At 40.7% G+C, this 16018-nt stretch overlaps 1 protein-coding gene across 1 annotated transcript in view; it reads left to right on the top strand.

Annotated features, from left to right (window-relative positions):
• Positions 1-2916: 2916 nt before the first annotated feature.
• The window catches only part of pear1 (platelet endothelial aggregation receptor 1), a 59615-nt gene continuing 46513 nt past the window's right edge, over positions 2917-16018 (top strand). The window contains exon 1 of the mRNA XM_040030850.1: positions 2917-3190. Within this exon, the coding sequence (XP_039886784.1) occupies positions 3183-3190 (8 nt within the window). The 5' untranslated portion in view covers positions 2917-3182. The remainder of the gene's footprint in view (positions 3191-16018) is intronic.

Here is a 16018-nt window from a genome sequence, read left to right as displayed (position 1 = left end):
TAATAATTTCAGATAGTCCTTTTCTCTCTGGGAGGACTCAAAATTCCAAATAAAGATTTTCTTTTTTTACTCTACACAGTGCTTTTTGCCTCTCTCTACATACAAACTGATCAACACTGACTCTTTAGATATCATATTTCAACCAGCAGCTGAAACTTAACCATATAACTGACAGAGATCATCAGCTGCAGTAGTAGCATGTTTTCAGGATGAAGAAATCGAATTGACTTGAATGTTGGGAATGGTGTTTGCCGGGTGTAACAGGCAGTTACGCCCAGGATTGCTTCACATCAGCAGATGTTTGCGTTCCTCAGATACCTTTTCTGACCTTACCGGGGAAAGCTAAAAGCGACGCTTAAATGATGTCGGCCATCCGTCAGTGTCCACTCTGTGGGACGGCAGGAAACAATTTTATTTAGCCTCTGCACTGGTTTCCTCACAGTGAGGATGTTTGTTCCAACAGGCCTCCATCCATGAGCTGTTTATCTGTGTCAGCACCCAGCAGGAGGGAAACAGGCATCCTGAACACTCTGGTTATCAGCTGGCCTACTGTTTGGGGAGCAGGAGGCTATTACACAGCTGTCTGTGAGAGACTGGTGAAGAAAGAGAAGACACATGACTAAAAGTCTGTAGACAGTAGCTCTGGTAGTTGACTGGGAGTAAACCCCTGCAGACAGCGATGTGACCAGTGTGGAGTGAATCTGACTGAGAATCATATGAGTCAAGCCCTGCTGGCCATTAGAAAGAGTTCAGGATTCAAACACCTGAAGCCTTTTTTAGAGTACTGCATTTGTGTTTGTTTGCAATGGTATTGCTTATGCAGAAAGATACACAAAGATTCTCCAAAAATCAGCAGTAAAGAGAAAGAGCACAGAGATGATTGATAGTTTTAGTGAAGGAGAGCATGCAGAGGGTTGGTGTGACGGGCAGGATGTCAGGGATTGGGTGAAATCTGCTGTGGTGACCCCCAAAGACAGAAGTCAAAAACAGAAGAAAAAGGAAGGAGAGAATTCAACTCAGCATTTATTGTTTGACTTCAAGCTAAAGAAACGTACTTTTTAATGTGTTTTATACTTTTTAATGCTTTTTATATGTTTACACATTTATTTGCAAATGTATCTATTTTGTACATATTTATGTATTAATATATTTGTGCAGATTGTAACTTTACACTGTAAGTATAAATTGTTTCTATGTTCACTGTACCACATGTTCAACACATAAAAGAAACAAATCTGTTTATAATTGTTCAGGTGCTTTCTTTTTCGTCACATGTAACCATTAACCGTGGTTATATGATGCGCACACAGGAATTTATTAACCATCAAATACTGCAGAAGGAACTGATCAGTCACACAGTATTTATAGAGGATGGATGAACATCCTGGTTCTCAATAGTGAAGCCAGTCCTGATGACTAGATTTATTACACTGCAGATCTTATTTATGTTATTTACAAAACATATTGGCAAATGTGTAATTTCTTTCATATACAATGCTAGAGACTTGCACATACAAACGGTTTGTGAATGTGGTTTCCTCACAGCAGACAGAAACTCTTAGTCTGATTCTTTTCAAAATGCAAAACAAACAAAGCAGTGACTTCTTGGACTTTCAGTTCATCATGTTTTGCATTGATGTGCAGAGTCTATATATGCTGTACCACTAGGGGGCAGTGTGACAAACAACCAGTCTTGCCTGTGCTGTAGTTGGTCATTCAGTCAGCTGTGGAGAAGAGCAAACTGTAAACTGAAGGTTAAAACAATGATGTGTGTCCACTGCAGCCACTGTCAGTGCTTTTCATGCTGTCAGTCTGACATCTCCATCATCAGCATCCTCAGTCTAATCTATACATAATCCATCCTCTGCACATCTGGAAAGCTATCGACTTTATATTAATTATAAAACAAATGCTCTTTTTTTTCTTTTACAATAGTTGCCAACATTTTGGGAGAGGTAGATTTATTACATCAAAAATCTTATTTATGTTTTTTATATAACATATTGGTCAATGTGTAATTTCTTTCATATACAATTCTAGAGACTTGCACGTACAGCCAAAGGGTTTGTGAAGGTGGCAGCAGACAGAAGCTCTTAGTTTGATTTTCTTTTTAAAATTCAGAAAACAAACAAAGCAGTGACTTCTTGGACTTTCAGTTTCAGCTTATTCACAGGGAGTCGGAGATACTGAAGAATATACCATATGAATGAGTAAATGTCACAAACTGCCTGGTTTCTGTTTCTAGGCTCTTTTGTCCGATCACACCAAGTGTTAGCGAGAGCTTTTAACTCTTCATACTGCCATCTAACTATAGTGACTTCTGGGGAACCATAAAACTGACATGGCAGCATCTTGGGTGACGTCACTAGGTTTAGGTTCATCGTCTGTATACAGTCTATGTGTGAAAAGCAAAAATGGCTAATGATCATTTCTATTGTGTGTTTCTGAACAATGAGAAAATCTCGGAGCAGATTTCGTGAAGAACTGACACTTGCCCCCGGAGGTTAGATCAGCAGACTCAATCCTTCATGGATCAATTCACATATTTTAGACTATTTCTGGATTTTTGTCATCTGTCGTGTACCAGCTGAAACTTCATAAGACCCCTGCCCCCGACCTTCCAAGACTCAGCCTGTGATGTTCATTTTGTTTCCACGTTTTCACTATCTTTGCTGCCTGCTGAAACTCTTCTGATTTCAACAACGCTCTATCTGAGCTGTATTTTCCACCTGCACACTCACGCTAAACTTACTTTTTTTCCAGGTATTATCCCTCTGGAGCACTTATTCCTGAAAATTTCCAAAACACACACACTTACACATCAATGTCTGGAGGCCCTCCGAAGGCAAAAACAACTCCCAGTCTCCCTGCAGACCTCCCCCCTCTCTCTCTCCTAAACCTCCTCTCTGCTCTATCCCTCCTTCTCTTCCCTCCTCCTCTCTCGGTCCCCTCGCTGTCACAGTTTTTCCACTTTCCTTGGCTCCACTTTACGACCCTCCCTCGTTTGGAAGAAACTGCTCTCGTTATTTTCTCTCTCTCTCACTTGTGAATGTTTATCCGGCTTGAAGATTTTTCTAAGTGTATGGGCTCTAAAGCAAACGCCGTTTTTCTTCACAGTTTCGTCCTCGGAAGTCGCTTTTTAGGTGAAAAATTTCAGCTGCAGAGAGTCTGCGTGTTCCTGGATGCCAAGGTGAGTAACAAGCTGTCAGCGAGATAACAAACAAACAAACACTAAACTAAACAAATATAATTTATTGCTTATTGACCTGTCGATGAATGCACCTTTGTTTAATTGCTTACTCGTACACGTAGCGTGTAGGCATGTGCTGTTATTGCACCCCAGACGGTGAAAACGTCAGTTAATCTCATGAAATAAAAAAAAGGATAAATTAAATATGATTCATTCAGTTAAATACCGATTATAGATCACTATAATTTAAGAATATAATATTCGTGGAGTTTTACTTTTGGTACTTCGTTTTCAGACGATACGTACCTACTTTTACTGGTCGTGTTTTCATTTATTCATGTTTCTGAACGTGTCTTTACATTTCTTTGAATACTTCGGCTGCCACTGCTTTCATCAGATAATGTGCATCAATATTCAATAAAATCCCCCGTAAATCTGCAGACGACCACTTTCATACTGCTACATTACAACATAATACACATGTGAACATTATTAGTGAACTTGTCCTCTAAATAAGATTTCACTGAATGTATTTTCTATGTTGAATCATAATCACCAACAGTAAAGTCGTCTGTTGGGTACCATGAAGGTGTTGGAGCTGAATTATGTGGTTGCCGTTGCGGTTGATTTGAAATCGCATTTTTACATTTTTGTCTTCATTCATGTGAAATGCATCGTGTACACTTAGCTTTGAAAACTATACTGGAACAATCTACTCAAACTTGTGATTGATTATTAGACATAAAATACCTTTGAAGGTCCACATTTGTTGGTCAATATTTGTAACACAAGATGAAATATGAAAAGGCAGCCTGTGTTTAACCAGATATATAAAGAAAAACTTGGATTTTAAGGTCTAACTGTGTATTAAAGTTGAATGAGAAGCATTTAATTGATCCTGACGAGTCCCATTCTGTGTCTTTATTGTAAACCAGTGATTGCTGTAACCTCAGACTGTTAAGGTTCTGGGTTCAAACCCCAGGAAATCTCAGGAAGGCTTGAACCCAGAACTGGATGTGTGTCCAAAAACATCAATGTTAAATGTTGAGACAGATGAAGCTTTGAGTGGACGATAAGATCAGAAAATCTCTATACAAATGCCAGAACAATTAAATTAATGGATAGTCTGACTGGTAGAGAAGAAAAGTTGCCAACCACCAGGATACAAACAGGTTGCAACAACATGCTACCTGAAAATAAAAGACAAAATCAGGGAGTTTATTTTCTAAAAGTATGTATTTATAAGTTTTATAAGTAGGACAAGAATAATCAGAAAAGATTATTCTTGTCCTACTTACAAACTGTCAATTCAGTTCAATTCAAATTTATTTAACAGCGCCAAATCACAGCAACAGTCGCCTCAAGGCAGATAGACAATAATACACACAGAGAAAAACCCAACAATCACATGAGGAAACACTTTGGTGACAGTGGGAAGGAAAAACTCCCTTTTAACAGGAAGAAACCTCCAGCAGTCATGTCACATAACTTCTGTCACATATCAGTCATACTTTTTTCTTTTTTAATTAAAGCACTTGTTTAAATGAACTCCTGCCGTTGTGTCACCGCTTCGTGCACTTGCACACTTTTCCTCCCGGGTGTGTTTTTTTTTCTTGGCGTCTCTGCTTCTGCTTTGAAAACGTTTCCAACTACTATCAAGAGACAGCGTGACTCAAAAAAGCTCTGCTCGTCTGGCATGTTTCCTCCATCAATTCATGGCAAAGGAAGTTGCTGGGAGTAGTTCTGCTCTTTTCTCATCTTCCTCTGTTCTGTTTGATCTTCATTAAGTCGTTCAGGTTTCATCCCTGTTCTGGAGCACCTCTGGGTCACAGAGGAGCCGTGATTCAAGCCAGTGAAACGTGGCGGCAAGGTGGCTGCAGCCAGTAGTGCTGCGTGTGTGTACAGCGCACACATCCTGATGTGATGGTGTGTGAGTCAGCGTTGGTGTCCTGTTAGTGAAGTTAATCAGATGAGGCAGATGGAGTGTTTTCTCTGCAGATGTGAGCGGGTGCAGTGGATTGTTTCTCTTTTTTTGGGCATGTGTGAAGTCAGTAACACAATAACGGATGTTTATAGCACTCTGATATGAAAGAGCGCGTTGATTAAAAGGAGTTTGATTACACTGAAAAGGAGAGATTGCAGCACATTTCGGGAGGGCGGGAGACGAGGGGGTCACTAGCTGAACCGCTGGATTAAAGAGAAACCAGTGTAGAAACGTGGCTTGATGACAAATTGACATGTTTATAGTTTAGAGCTTTGAAATGTTGAACTCCTGCACATGCATGTGCACTGTTTTGGAAACAAAATGCACGTTTCCTTTCCTCTGTGGAGATGTAAAATCACCGTAAATCACCGTAAATCCAGCAGTTATTGTCTGTGACTTGTGAATGAAAAGCTTTTTGATTAAGGGGCCCTGACATCTTTCGACTCATAAACATCTGCATGGAAGGCGAGATATGATTAACTATCAGAGTAAATCTCAGCCACCTGGTCTGGACTCCTGACCTCACATCTGCTCTGGCAACTGAAACACCTCAGGAAGTCTCTGACTGCAGACTGAACTTTGTGTGTCTACAAATATTCCTAAAAGCTCATTTTTAAAGCTCATATTTAATCAATAAGTTATATTCTGCCTGTTAAAAACGAACTGAAATGGGGTGTCTTTGTTTTCCGTCAGTGCCCTCATATGGAATCCTCATTGGTTGACAGAGTGTCTGCCCTCTTGCAGACTGTTTCGGCTATCAGTGGCATAATAGTGACCCATTTTTTCTCTCTGGTCAACCAACAAAAATCGCCTCCAGTCTGACAGCTGGAGATCCGGCTGACTGAACATCTGTTTGTCCAGGAGAGGACTTGATTTCAGGCAGGCTATTGGATTTGTTTTGGTTAGAGATGACACCGGCTAGAGACACAAAGAGATGAAGTGGAACTGGAGGAAAAAAGGGCTCAGTTTAAGTTACTGGATCCCCCGGTGCTTGGGCTTTTCTAAAATTTATTGTGCGACTGCATGGGGCAGCCAGAGTGTCTGCACATTGTCTTTTGAATGTCACTCCTTTTCTTGACAAAGTCATCCCTGATGGCCACACAGCACAATGTAACATCACAGTCTGAAGGCTTTGTTTGCATTATCCATCGAAGCACGGCTGCTGCCATATAGAGTTACGTGCACGCTCGCAGATTAGTCTTTTGCACACTGATGCCATCTTCAGGAGTTATGCCCTGACTTTACCTGGGCTTATATGAAATATATCTCAACATCACACAACATTCACTGCAGATATTTGTAGGTGTGACTCTTTACACTGGGTGCAGTGGACTCATGAGGTGATTTAATAATATCGTAATGGCTCTCACTGTGATGTACGCCTTAAGGAGAAACTTCTGTGGCTGCGAAAAAAAAAGAAAGTGCTACAAACGAGTTCGTCCTCTAGAGTCTGGCTCCAAAAGTGAGTCAGTCCTCGTAAACTTCCATTGCCCAACTTTACAGTAGAAATAATATGTCTGCAGACTGGTGCAATGTTGTGTTTGCACATATTAGAAAACTAAGCAGTGGGCTGCTCACTTTATTCTCTTGTCCACTGATAACACTTTGATTACTTTCCATATCTGCAAGTCTTCTTGTGTCAAAGGGATGTAAACGTGACGTTGAGATTTCGTGTGTCTGCCTGTTGTCTTTGACTGGTCTGCTGAGATTTCAGATTACAATACAACAAATACGCTTGCGCCTGCTGCGCTATCTCCAGCTGTCTGTAACAGAGAATCGAGGCTTAAGTCTGCATTTCACTAGCAACACTTAGTCTCTAATTTCATAAAGGCAGATGTCAAAGTGAAGGTTTGAAATGGTTGACATCATGGCCATCAGAACATTGCAAGTTATGAACTTAACTGTGGATCTGTTAGGCTTAATAAATGATGCCAGTGGAACAGCGATGGGTGCTGTGTTGGTGCAAACCACCAATAATGGGAAATTTTAGTGTCAGGATGATGACCAGGACCAGTTTCTGTGGTCAGAAGTGGTTGAAAATAGCTTCTTCAGAGCGGATTTGTTCTGAATTTTGAAACTTTCAAACTAAAGAAGTTTTCTTCTAATTCATTATTGATTAACTGAATTCTTTTTTTCATGTCTTGCTGAATAATTTCCATTATGCCTCGCATTTTTATTACTGGGAAGTCAATTCATTATAACATTATTTTAATACTACATTTTTCACTCAAGCAGTTCCAGAGATTGAGGTTAAATACGTTCACATAAATCATTAAAAGCACCGTCTATGATTATGTTAAATCACTATTCTACTCATGCTCTTCCTTTTACGCACTGGCGACAGAGTCGTCCCTATTAAAGTTCAGAAGATGTAAAAAGTGGCCTGTATGAACTTCAAAAAGTTATTTTTGATGTAAAAATAGTCGTCAGGAGAACGACAAAGAGCAAAGGGAATTCAAAAGAAGGTGACGCTGGTTGAATATTCCTACCACAGGCTTATATAAGGCTCTCAACCCCATGTGCTTTGCAGCCGTGCAAATAATTTGGAGCAGATTGGAGCGCGGCCCTCCAGCTCAGGGGGTTTGGGTCGCTCGCTCTGCTCTGGCACCGGAACAGCTTCATTGGGCCTCGGCTCAAATAACCAGTTATAAAAAGTAGAGGTTGAGGGGTTTGGAGCTGGAAATGAAGGAGGAGCCAGGGGCGGGTTGATGGAGTGACCACAGACTACTTGTACTGTGGTGAGGGTCTTTCCTGAAGTTGCTTATGTCGGTGGTTGTTCTGGGTGGTGGGTGGAGCAGCCGTGGAGACATTGTTCATTAAGACTTCGTGGGCTTTTGCTGGTGTCTGTGTCTTTGCAGGACGGCTGGAACCAAGTGAAATTGGAGATGTAGAATTAGAAGAAATATGGTACCAAGTTCACAGCCCAGGAGGCTTCTCGCTCTTTGTCTCCACCACTGTGATGAAAACGAGGTTATGTTTTTGTTATTGTTTGTTTTCATAGCCGCTGAAATCAGCCGTGCGGATGGCAGACAGTGTTTATTTTGTCAGCCATAAGAGAAAATATGACTTAACCATGCAAGATGAGAGGTTTGCATGTGAAAAACAAATGGCCTTTATGTCATGCTTGGCACCACGTGGACATGAACTGCTAGAACTCTCGATGCTTTTCCTGAATTCAAACCCAGATCCACTCCACCAGCTGCGTTAAGCTCCGAGTCGTCCATCTTGCGCTTTATGAGAGACGTATTTTCTTCTTTTTGTCTACTTTGTTTTTTTCAGGCCACTTCTGAAATACAAACCTAGGCCCCAAAATAGACAAGATGACAGATTATCAGCATACCCATTATTCAAAACAACACGAGCTCTGTGTGGAAAAAAGAGTTCTTTGTGGGGAAAAAGGACACTTAGAAGCCAAGTGGCGCTTGCTGTTGGAAAATGTGAGAGCAGCAGGTCTGATAACACCTTTCAAGGATTCTCTTTTATGTGTCGCACTTTTTTCTAACCCCAATTTATTTTGTTTACATGCCGGAGGAAGCGAACATAGAGATGCAGCCCTGGATGTACAAGATGTTTCCTATCTGCTTCCTATTGTTTGTCCCTGTTTTCATTCCTGTGGTGCTCTGCCATAATGAGTGAAGACAGAGCAGAGGCAGAGTGGACCTGTGGGGCTTCTTTTGCCCTGTGCATGAAAATCTAAGAGCTGGAGAGCTGAAGTTATTAGCTGCAGACAGATGATAATGAACCAGAGATTTGTAGTCAGTTAAAAAGTAATAAGAAAAGCATGCTATCTTCAAAGACATAATAATCAGTAAAGTGCTGACAAGATACTCAGCGGTAGCTTTTGAGTTTGCAGTGTGTTAACCACAAAAGTGGTCTCTTGGCTTGCTCGTTAATTGGTAAATAGTTGAAACTAATTTCCAGCAGTAGTTGAAAAGCCTGGAGAATCCTCACTGTGATGGAAAAAAAAACCTCAGTGACTCACAGACAACCTGCTGTGTTTCCTGCTGCTTCTGTTTGCCTCTGGGCATCCCGAAAAAGAAAAAGTGTTAACAGTTTCCCTCGACTTGGTTTCCTCCAGTCGTGAACATCATCACAAGATGACAGGCTCCTGCACCTCTCTCCCTCCTGCCATCCTCAGTGTTTGCCCTCCCACGGTGTTGTTTGCCCAGGATGTCCTGTGCGGTGGCTTGACTCTGGCTCTTGTCTCCTCTTTGCTCCCCGTCTTCCTGCTGTGTTAAACAGATATGAGTGTGTCGTTGCACGAAGCCCCAAGAGACAAATGTGTTGCGCAATGCAGATGACCATGCCAGGGCTTTCAATTAACTACAGCACATTCTGCAGAGCCCTCTTTCATCTTTCGTTAGCCGCGAGGCAGCCAAACAAAGTGAATTAATGGCACCACCTGTGGGGGCTGAAAGAGTTTCAGTCTAGCGACACTGCTGGGAAAGCACGGAGAAACAGACTAAGTAAAGGAACATCTTGGAGAGTTCACCTTCAGGGTAGCACACGTGGCTCAAGTTTTTCAGTGAAGAAAATAAGGCTCGAACTTCCAGATGCTTGCAGAATGGGGCCCATCTGGAGAGAGGGAGCTTTGGGGCTATATGTGAAAAAATGGCTCTAAAGTGATCACTTTAATAAGTTACAGGTTTCCACCTAGTCCTCCAAAAAGGCAGCACACCATGTGCCAGTGGTAGGACTGTAAATCACGCTCTTAACTTTTAGGAATTTACTGTCCCAAGCTGGACTTCCTGAAAATACAGATAGAGAAGCAAAGTCAGAAGAGATAATGACTGAAAATGACTCTGGTGAACTGTACCTGTCCTGGCCTGCTGCAGCTGCTGCTGCGTGCATATTGGTCCAGGACCTTAGTGTTATCTGGGTACCATAGATACGTCGGACCACATTGAGAATCCATTGAGATGCACATCTGTCTTCCAGGATGCCGCTCCCACTCCCCTCTACCACCCTTCACACACAGGTTTGTTTGGTAAATAACTGATTCACAGCTGGGCGTACAAGTGCCTCAGTAATCACGCAGGAGAAAAAAGAACTGAGTGGACCTTAACAGTTTTGAAAAGTTGACATTTATCTAAAAAGATAGCCACTAGACCAATGTATTTATTTATTTATAAAGTATTTAAATACACAATAACACTCCAAAGTCAAAAAATTGCCAACAATTGTGCATACGAGATAAATGTAGCTTTAAAACTGGTCTTACTCTTAGATTCAAGAAGTTTATTGTCATATACACGACAAAACACGAGTGGTTACGCAGAGCAATGAAATTCTTCCTTTGCGAGAATTTAAAGTGCAAGTAGTTATGCAACACTGTCACAGTGGAAATATATCCAGAACACGGAATATTAAAATTGTTTATATTGTATGAAGTTTTATAATGTTGTATATAAATGTACAAAATCGCAAATTTAAGGGTCAAGATCAGGTCAACAGTATGGATGGACGGATTGTTAGCTAAACATACTGGATATAAAATCTCCAGTTAAAATGATAAATGTAATGCTGCAAATTGTTAGCTGAAGTAGGGCTGGGCGATATGACCCAAAATTCATATCTCGATATTTTTTAGCTGGATGGCGATATAAGATATATATCTCGATATTTTTTTCAAAGCCATAAGTTAAGAACAAAAAGAGAGTTCTTAGTCCCACTGTGTCCCAGATGTCACACGGGCATTTTTATTTACATACAGCATAGATTTACATGAAGAAATTACTCAAAAATAAATTATCAGCATTTATTAAATAATCATGGTCCATAAATAAAAGAAAACAATGTTGTTTTTGTGCATAACAAAAAGCTCACAATTGTGCAGTCAAAATGTAAACTAATAGACGCTGAGCATAATAACAAAGAGACAGATTTCACAGCTGCACCACGTCTCTGAACAGGTGCCATTTGTGGTCCTTATAGACACACAGTACGTATCACTCCGCGAGGCTCCTCCTCGGTAGCCGTAATTCTCCGACAATCCATCAAGCGATGCAGCTCCGTAGCTTAGCAAAGTCATATTAAAACATTTTTTGACAGATTGCTGAGCGCTGTGTACCACATAAAATCGGTTCGCGGTCAGTAAGCACAACCAGAATTCATACGTAAGGCGCACTGTCGAGTTTTGAGAAAATGAAAGGATTTTAGGCCGTGCAGCCCCTCCGGGCTGCATGTCGTTAGCGAGGTTAGCTCGCTAACACGTTGACACCGTCCGGCGATCCGCGGTAACTTGCTAACGGAGATTTTCCGCTTTCATCTTGTCATTGCCTGCAGGTGAAGCTATGGGGGAGGCGGAGTTGTGTTCAGTGAAGGAGAGACAAAAGTGGACGAAAGAGAGGCAAACCTGTGGCTCCACAAGTATAATTATAACGTAACATAGACTATATCGATATAAACGATATTATCACATCTTATATCTCGTATGAAAATATATCGATATTTTTAAAAAACTCGATATATCGCCCAGCCCTAAGCTGAAGTATGAATAAACAACTGAAACTGCTAGCTCAAGATGTCAGATAAACAAAAAGAAAATGATGATAAAAATTATTAATAAAAGCTTAAAAATTATTATCTAGAAGTTCTGCAGCTAGGAGGTCAAATTAAAAGATAAAGGTATGGATGAAGAAATTGGATTTTGGGTTTGGGTATAGCTAAACTAACTAGGTAAAATGATTAATTAAAAGAAGTTTATTAGCTAACAGTACGGCCGGCAGTTGAAATTTTTAGCTGAAAATTTGGATGAACAAACAGTTTCCAAAATTTACTGGATAAAAAGTGAAACTTTCAAGCCAAAAATAATAACATATTCTCACTGATAAATGAACGAAGTACAGATTTTGTTTTAAATGGTTGTAAATGGACACGTTTGAAATGTGGCGTAGATAGAAAACTCCCTTTGAGGAGAATGTGGTGAACCTTGAAAGCACCAAGTTAAGTCTTATTTCAGGTCAGTCCTGGGAACAAATAGCAGAGAAAAACATCAACAACAACAACAGAAACAGATAGCCACTAGAGCTCAAATCGTTTCCAGCTTGCAGCAGCTGCAAAGAGAAAAAAGCTGCCATCCACTCACATTGGATGTGTTGTCTTAATCAAAACCAGATGTGGCATGGTTAAAATCTGTTACTGTAAATGGCTCGCTGTTTCATACTGCAGTGACTCAAAGACTTGCATAAAAGCTGCTGCATGGGAACGTTATCCGCAGTATGAAAAATGTTGTTCGTAAATCTACTGTCACAGTGAGGATCAGGCTTCCCATGATGTTACTCAGACGCCACAGACATTCAGAGGGATCAGTATAATGTTGTTGGTCACCAGACCCCCCAAGAAGGCCACATTTTACCTGAAATAATAAAAAACAAAAGACTTGTCACAACTGTTTTTAAACAGCGGGTCCTGATCTGTATTATCGAGAGCCTTAAAATAATTGTATAATTTTGAAACTTGTTCAGCTTCTGTGCTTGTAGCTGTTGTGGAGATTGATCGCCAAACGAGCTCGGCCACCACGAGGGCGAAGACCGCAAGCTGTAAGCAAGCTGCACGTTCTTCAGCCAAAACAAAAGACATAATGGAAAAAAGAGAAAACCCCTGTCCCTGGGTGCACGGAGATACACGGAAGCAGGCCAGGTCTGTGCGTGCACATCTGTGTTTATGATGGTGTTGAATGGTGAGTTTCGTGCTGACTTGGCACTTTGTGGTTCAGAGTTTTCCGTTAGTGGCTGCGGTGTGATCGCCCGTTTCCCCTTGTAAGAAACTACAAGTCAAACAAGTGATTGGAGAATTGCATGCCAGCGATACATCAGCAGTCAGAAAACAGATTGAGATTGAGTTTGCATATCTCACTGCACTTGATAAACATCCAGATGTGCACAATGCAAAGACTACAGCTATTATAAAAGAGTCTCGTGTTACAGCCATTATGAAAGCATGTCAATATTTGATGTGCTAGTAAAATATTTGCTAACACCAGCCTCAAGAAATGTTGAGGCTGGTGTTATGAAGCTAATTGTCTTACCCCAAATAAGCCAGAACAAACAGCATGCTAATTCCACTCACAGCGCTTTAAGACTTCCTTGTCTTCTAATGCACGGGCACCAGCAGACTACTCAGACCTGATAACGAAAGTTATCCCTGCATGGTCGTCTGACTGCATTGTGCAGAGCTTCTTGTCATGTCAGGAATGTTTGGCTTTTTTGGTGTTTAAATTCTCCAAGAGTGTTTGGGGGGTGAATCAAATCATTGTGTTTGTCAGGTATAACACTTAGTACCACCCTGTACTAATCCCAGCTCTGGAGATACTTCTACAGCTGTCTTTTTGTTCTTTATTCAGTTTTTTATTTGTTTTCAGGGCTTGTTTGATTTCTTGTTTGTTTGTAAGTCTGGACAGGGAGTCTTTGATAAAGATCAGTTGACTTATTGTGGAGGACAGTTCAGCAACGACTCTGGTGTCCTCTGTGCTCTTAGTATTTCTTCAGAGCCTTGAGGTTTTTGGGGGATTTTGGTGTGTTTTATCCTCCTGAACCATTCTCCACTGACATGCACGTCTCTGAGGAAGTCTCTGTTTCTCACTGAATAATTCATCTTTCTTCTGATTGTGTAATCATTTCTAAGATACCTGATCTTGTGCTGTTGGGTCTAATCTTCACAAACCCTCAGTCCAGCACTTCTCTGACTCTGGGGAAGCAGAATGGCAGTCAGACGTCTAACATTTTCTTTAACACATTTTTTGATTCCCACTATGACTCCGTTCGTTGCTCAGCAGTGTTTGTTTGGAAGCTGAGGAACAGCTAAATAGTTTTTTTTAAATTGTGATGTTTTGAACAAATGAGTTAATATGATCATAATCTTCATCTTTACAGTTTTATATGTTTTACATATCAAAACTTATTGTGTTTTGAAATGTTTCTAAACCTCTTTAAAAATTAAATGTCATCTCAGAGCCTTGGAGTCTGCCTGTTAATAGATGAAATGAATAAAGAGGACTCAGAACTTGTCTAAACAGCTGGTTGCTAGTTTTCAGCAGATGATATTTAAAACGTGAGTAAAAAGGTAATTTGTTTGGGACTGTTTTTGTAGGGCTAAAAACAAACCGTACTTTTGTAATGGAGCAGGATGTTATACCAAATACGAAGTCGCATTAAAGTTGAGTCTCTGATGAAGGGAGCATGCCGCCTAGTGCAACAGTGTGGCTCAGTTTGTAGTAGTTTTTGGACAACAGGGGGTTTCATAGACTTTGGTTACGCATTTAGTAGTAATATTAGCTCATTGTTGGTTTTGGATGTTTCTACATTACAGTAAGAAAATTATTTAACATTATCAAATGGATCCTTGTCAGATACATTAAAAACACTACTCGATGTTTGTACTGGTGGGGAGAAATGAGTGTAAACAGTGTTGTAATGGAACCACACAAAATTAATTAAGAAGACATCCAGCATATTGTCCAACAGTGACAAAGATCAACACAAGTCCAAATAAGCGTTAGAGAGAGGCCTAAACAAGTGACACATTCAATAGGTGCTTGTTTGTCTGTTTAATCTAATTAGAGACGTTATTCTCTGATAAAGGAGCTACTCAGAGACATCACTAACAACGAGAGTTGATGAACTCTCTAAGACTTCCCTTGAGGCTTTCTTTGTTTTCATTGGCTCATCCAAAAATTTCAAAGGCGCTCGACCCTGTGCCCTGTTCTATATATACAGCGTGCTAATAAAAATGAATCAAAAGTGTTGGCTGTAGCTTCATGATGGAGACACAGCAGCTTTGTTTCCCACAACTTTCTGACCCTGAACGAAGAGGACAGAACATTTGTTTGAGGCAGTAATTAAGTGAAAAGAAACATCTTAAGATAAAAGAAATCAAATTTCATGGTGTAGAAACAACAATGGAGCAGAGCCTCTGATGTTTAAAGAGAATTAGGACCAAAACATCAGAGGATAGCGTGATTAAATGTTATTGAGATCCTGGGGACAGTGTGAAGTGTCAGGGAGGTGTCACCACAAATCAGATTAAGTTCTACATAATAACCTTTGCAGTGTGGTGATTGTATATGGTGGAGAATGAACACCCGCAAAGGTGGGAACCCTCTTGGAAGTGGAAAAAATCAATGGTTCCTGCTGATTCTGTTGATGTTTTTTTAATTTGGGGAACGACTGTGAGTGCTGTCCGGGGTTTGAGTGCTTTATAAGAGGATTGCACAGGTTGCCTGGTGGGAGGCAACCTGTCTGCCATCAATCACACTCTGACTCAGACTGGTTGCAGTCACTCTCTTAGAGAAAGTTTTCAAATCGCTGCCATTTAATTTATAAACATGTTGCTGGCACGTTGCAGTCAATCTGAGTCAAGTCTGTTTATTTATAAGCTTGTTAAAAAATAACAAGCATTGACAAAAGTGCGGTACAACAAGACAGCAAAAGCAATAAAAATAACACAATGTAGAAAAACGGACGGACAAAAAATAATGTCAAGGCTCGGTTTTAATAAAAATGAGTTTTCACATCAGTGCACATCATCTGTGAGCTGCCAGCAGTTAAAGCTGTCTTTGAAAACAGATGCTAGACCGCCACCATGACCAGTTATCTGTAGGTAATGGAAAAAATGACAGTAAGGTTGAAGAGTTCAGAAAACGGGCTTAACTCACCAGAAATACGCCAAGTTTCAGTCACAAGTAAAAAATCCAAGTCCTGGGAGGTGAAGAAGGCCTCGTTAGCTGTTGAACTGGTGTCAGACAGAGTCAGCGTGATCGAGAGTGACTGGGATGGAAGACCTAGTCGGGAGGTCCGGTGCCACCGGGTTGATCCATTGGTAGGGAGGTTTAAGGGAGCACCAGG

This window comes from Simochromis diagramma, unplaced genomic scaffold, assembly GCF_900408965.1.
Source record: "Simochromis diagramma unplaced genomic scaffold, fSimDia1.1 OVJJ01000361.1, whole genome shotgun sequence".
Classification (NCBI taxonomy): domain Eukaryota; kingdom Metazoa; phylum Chordata; class Actinopteri; order Cichliformes; family Cichlidae; genus Simochromis; species Simochromis diagramma.
This window is presented reverse-complemented; position numbering and strand designations above follow the sequence as displayed.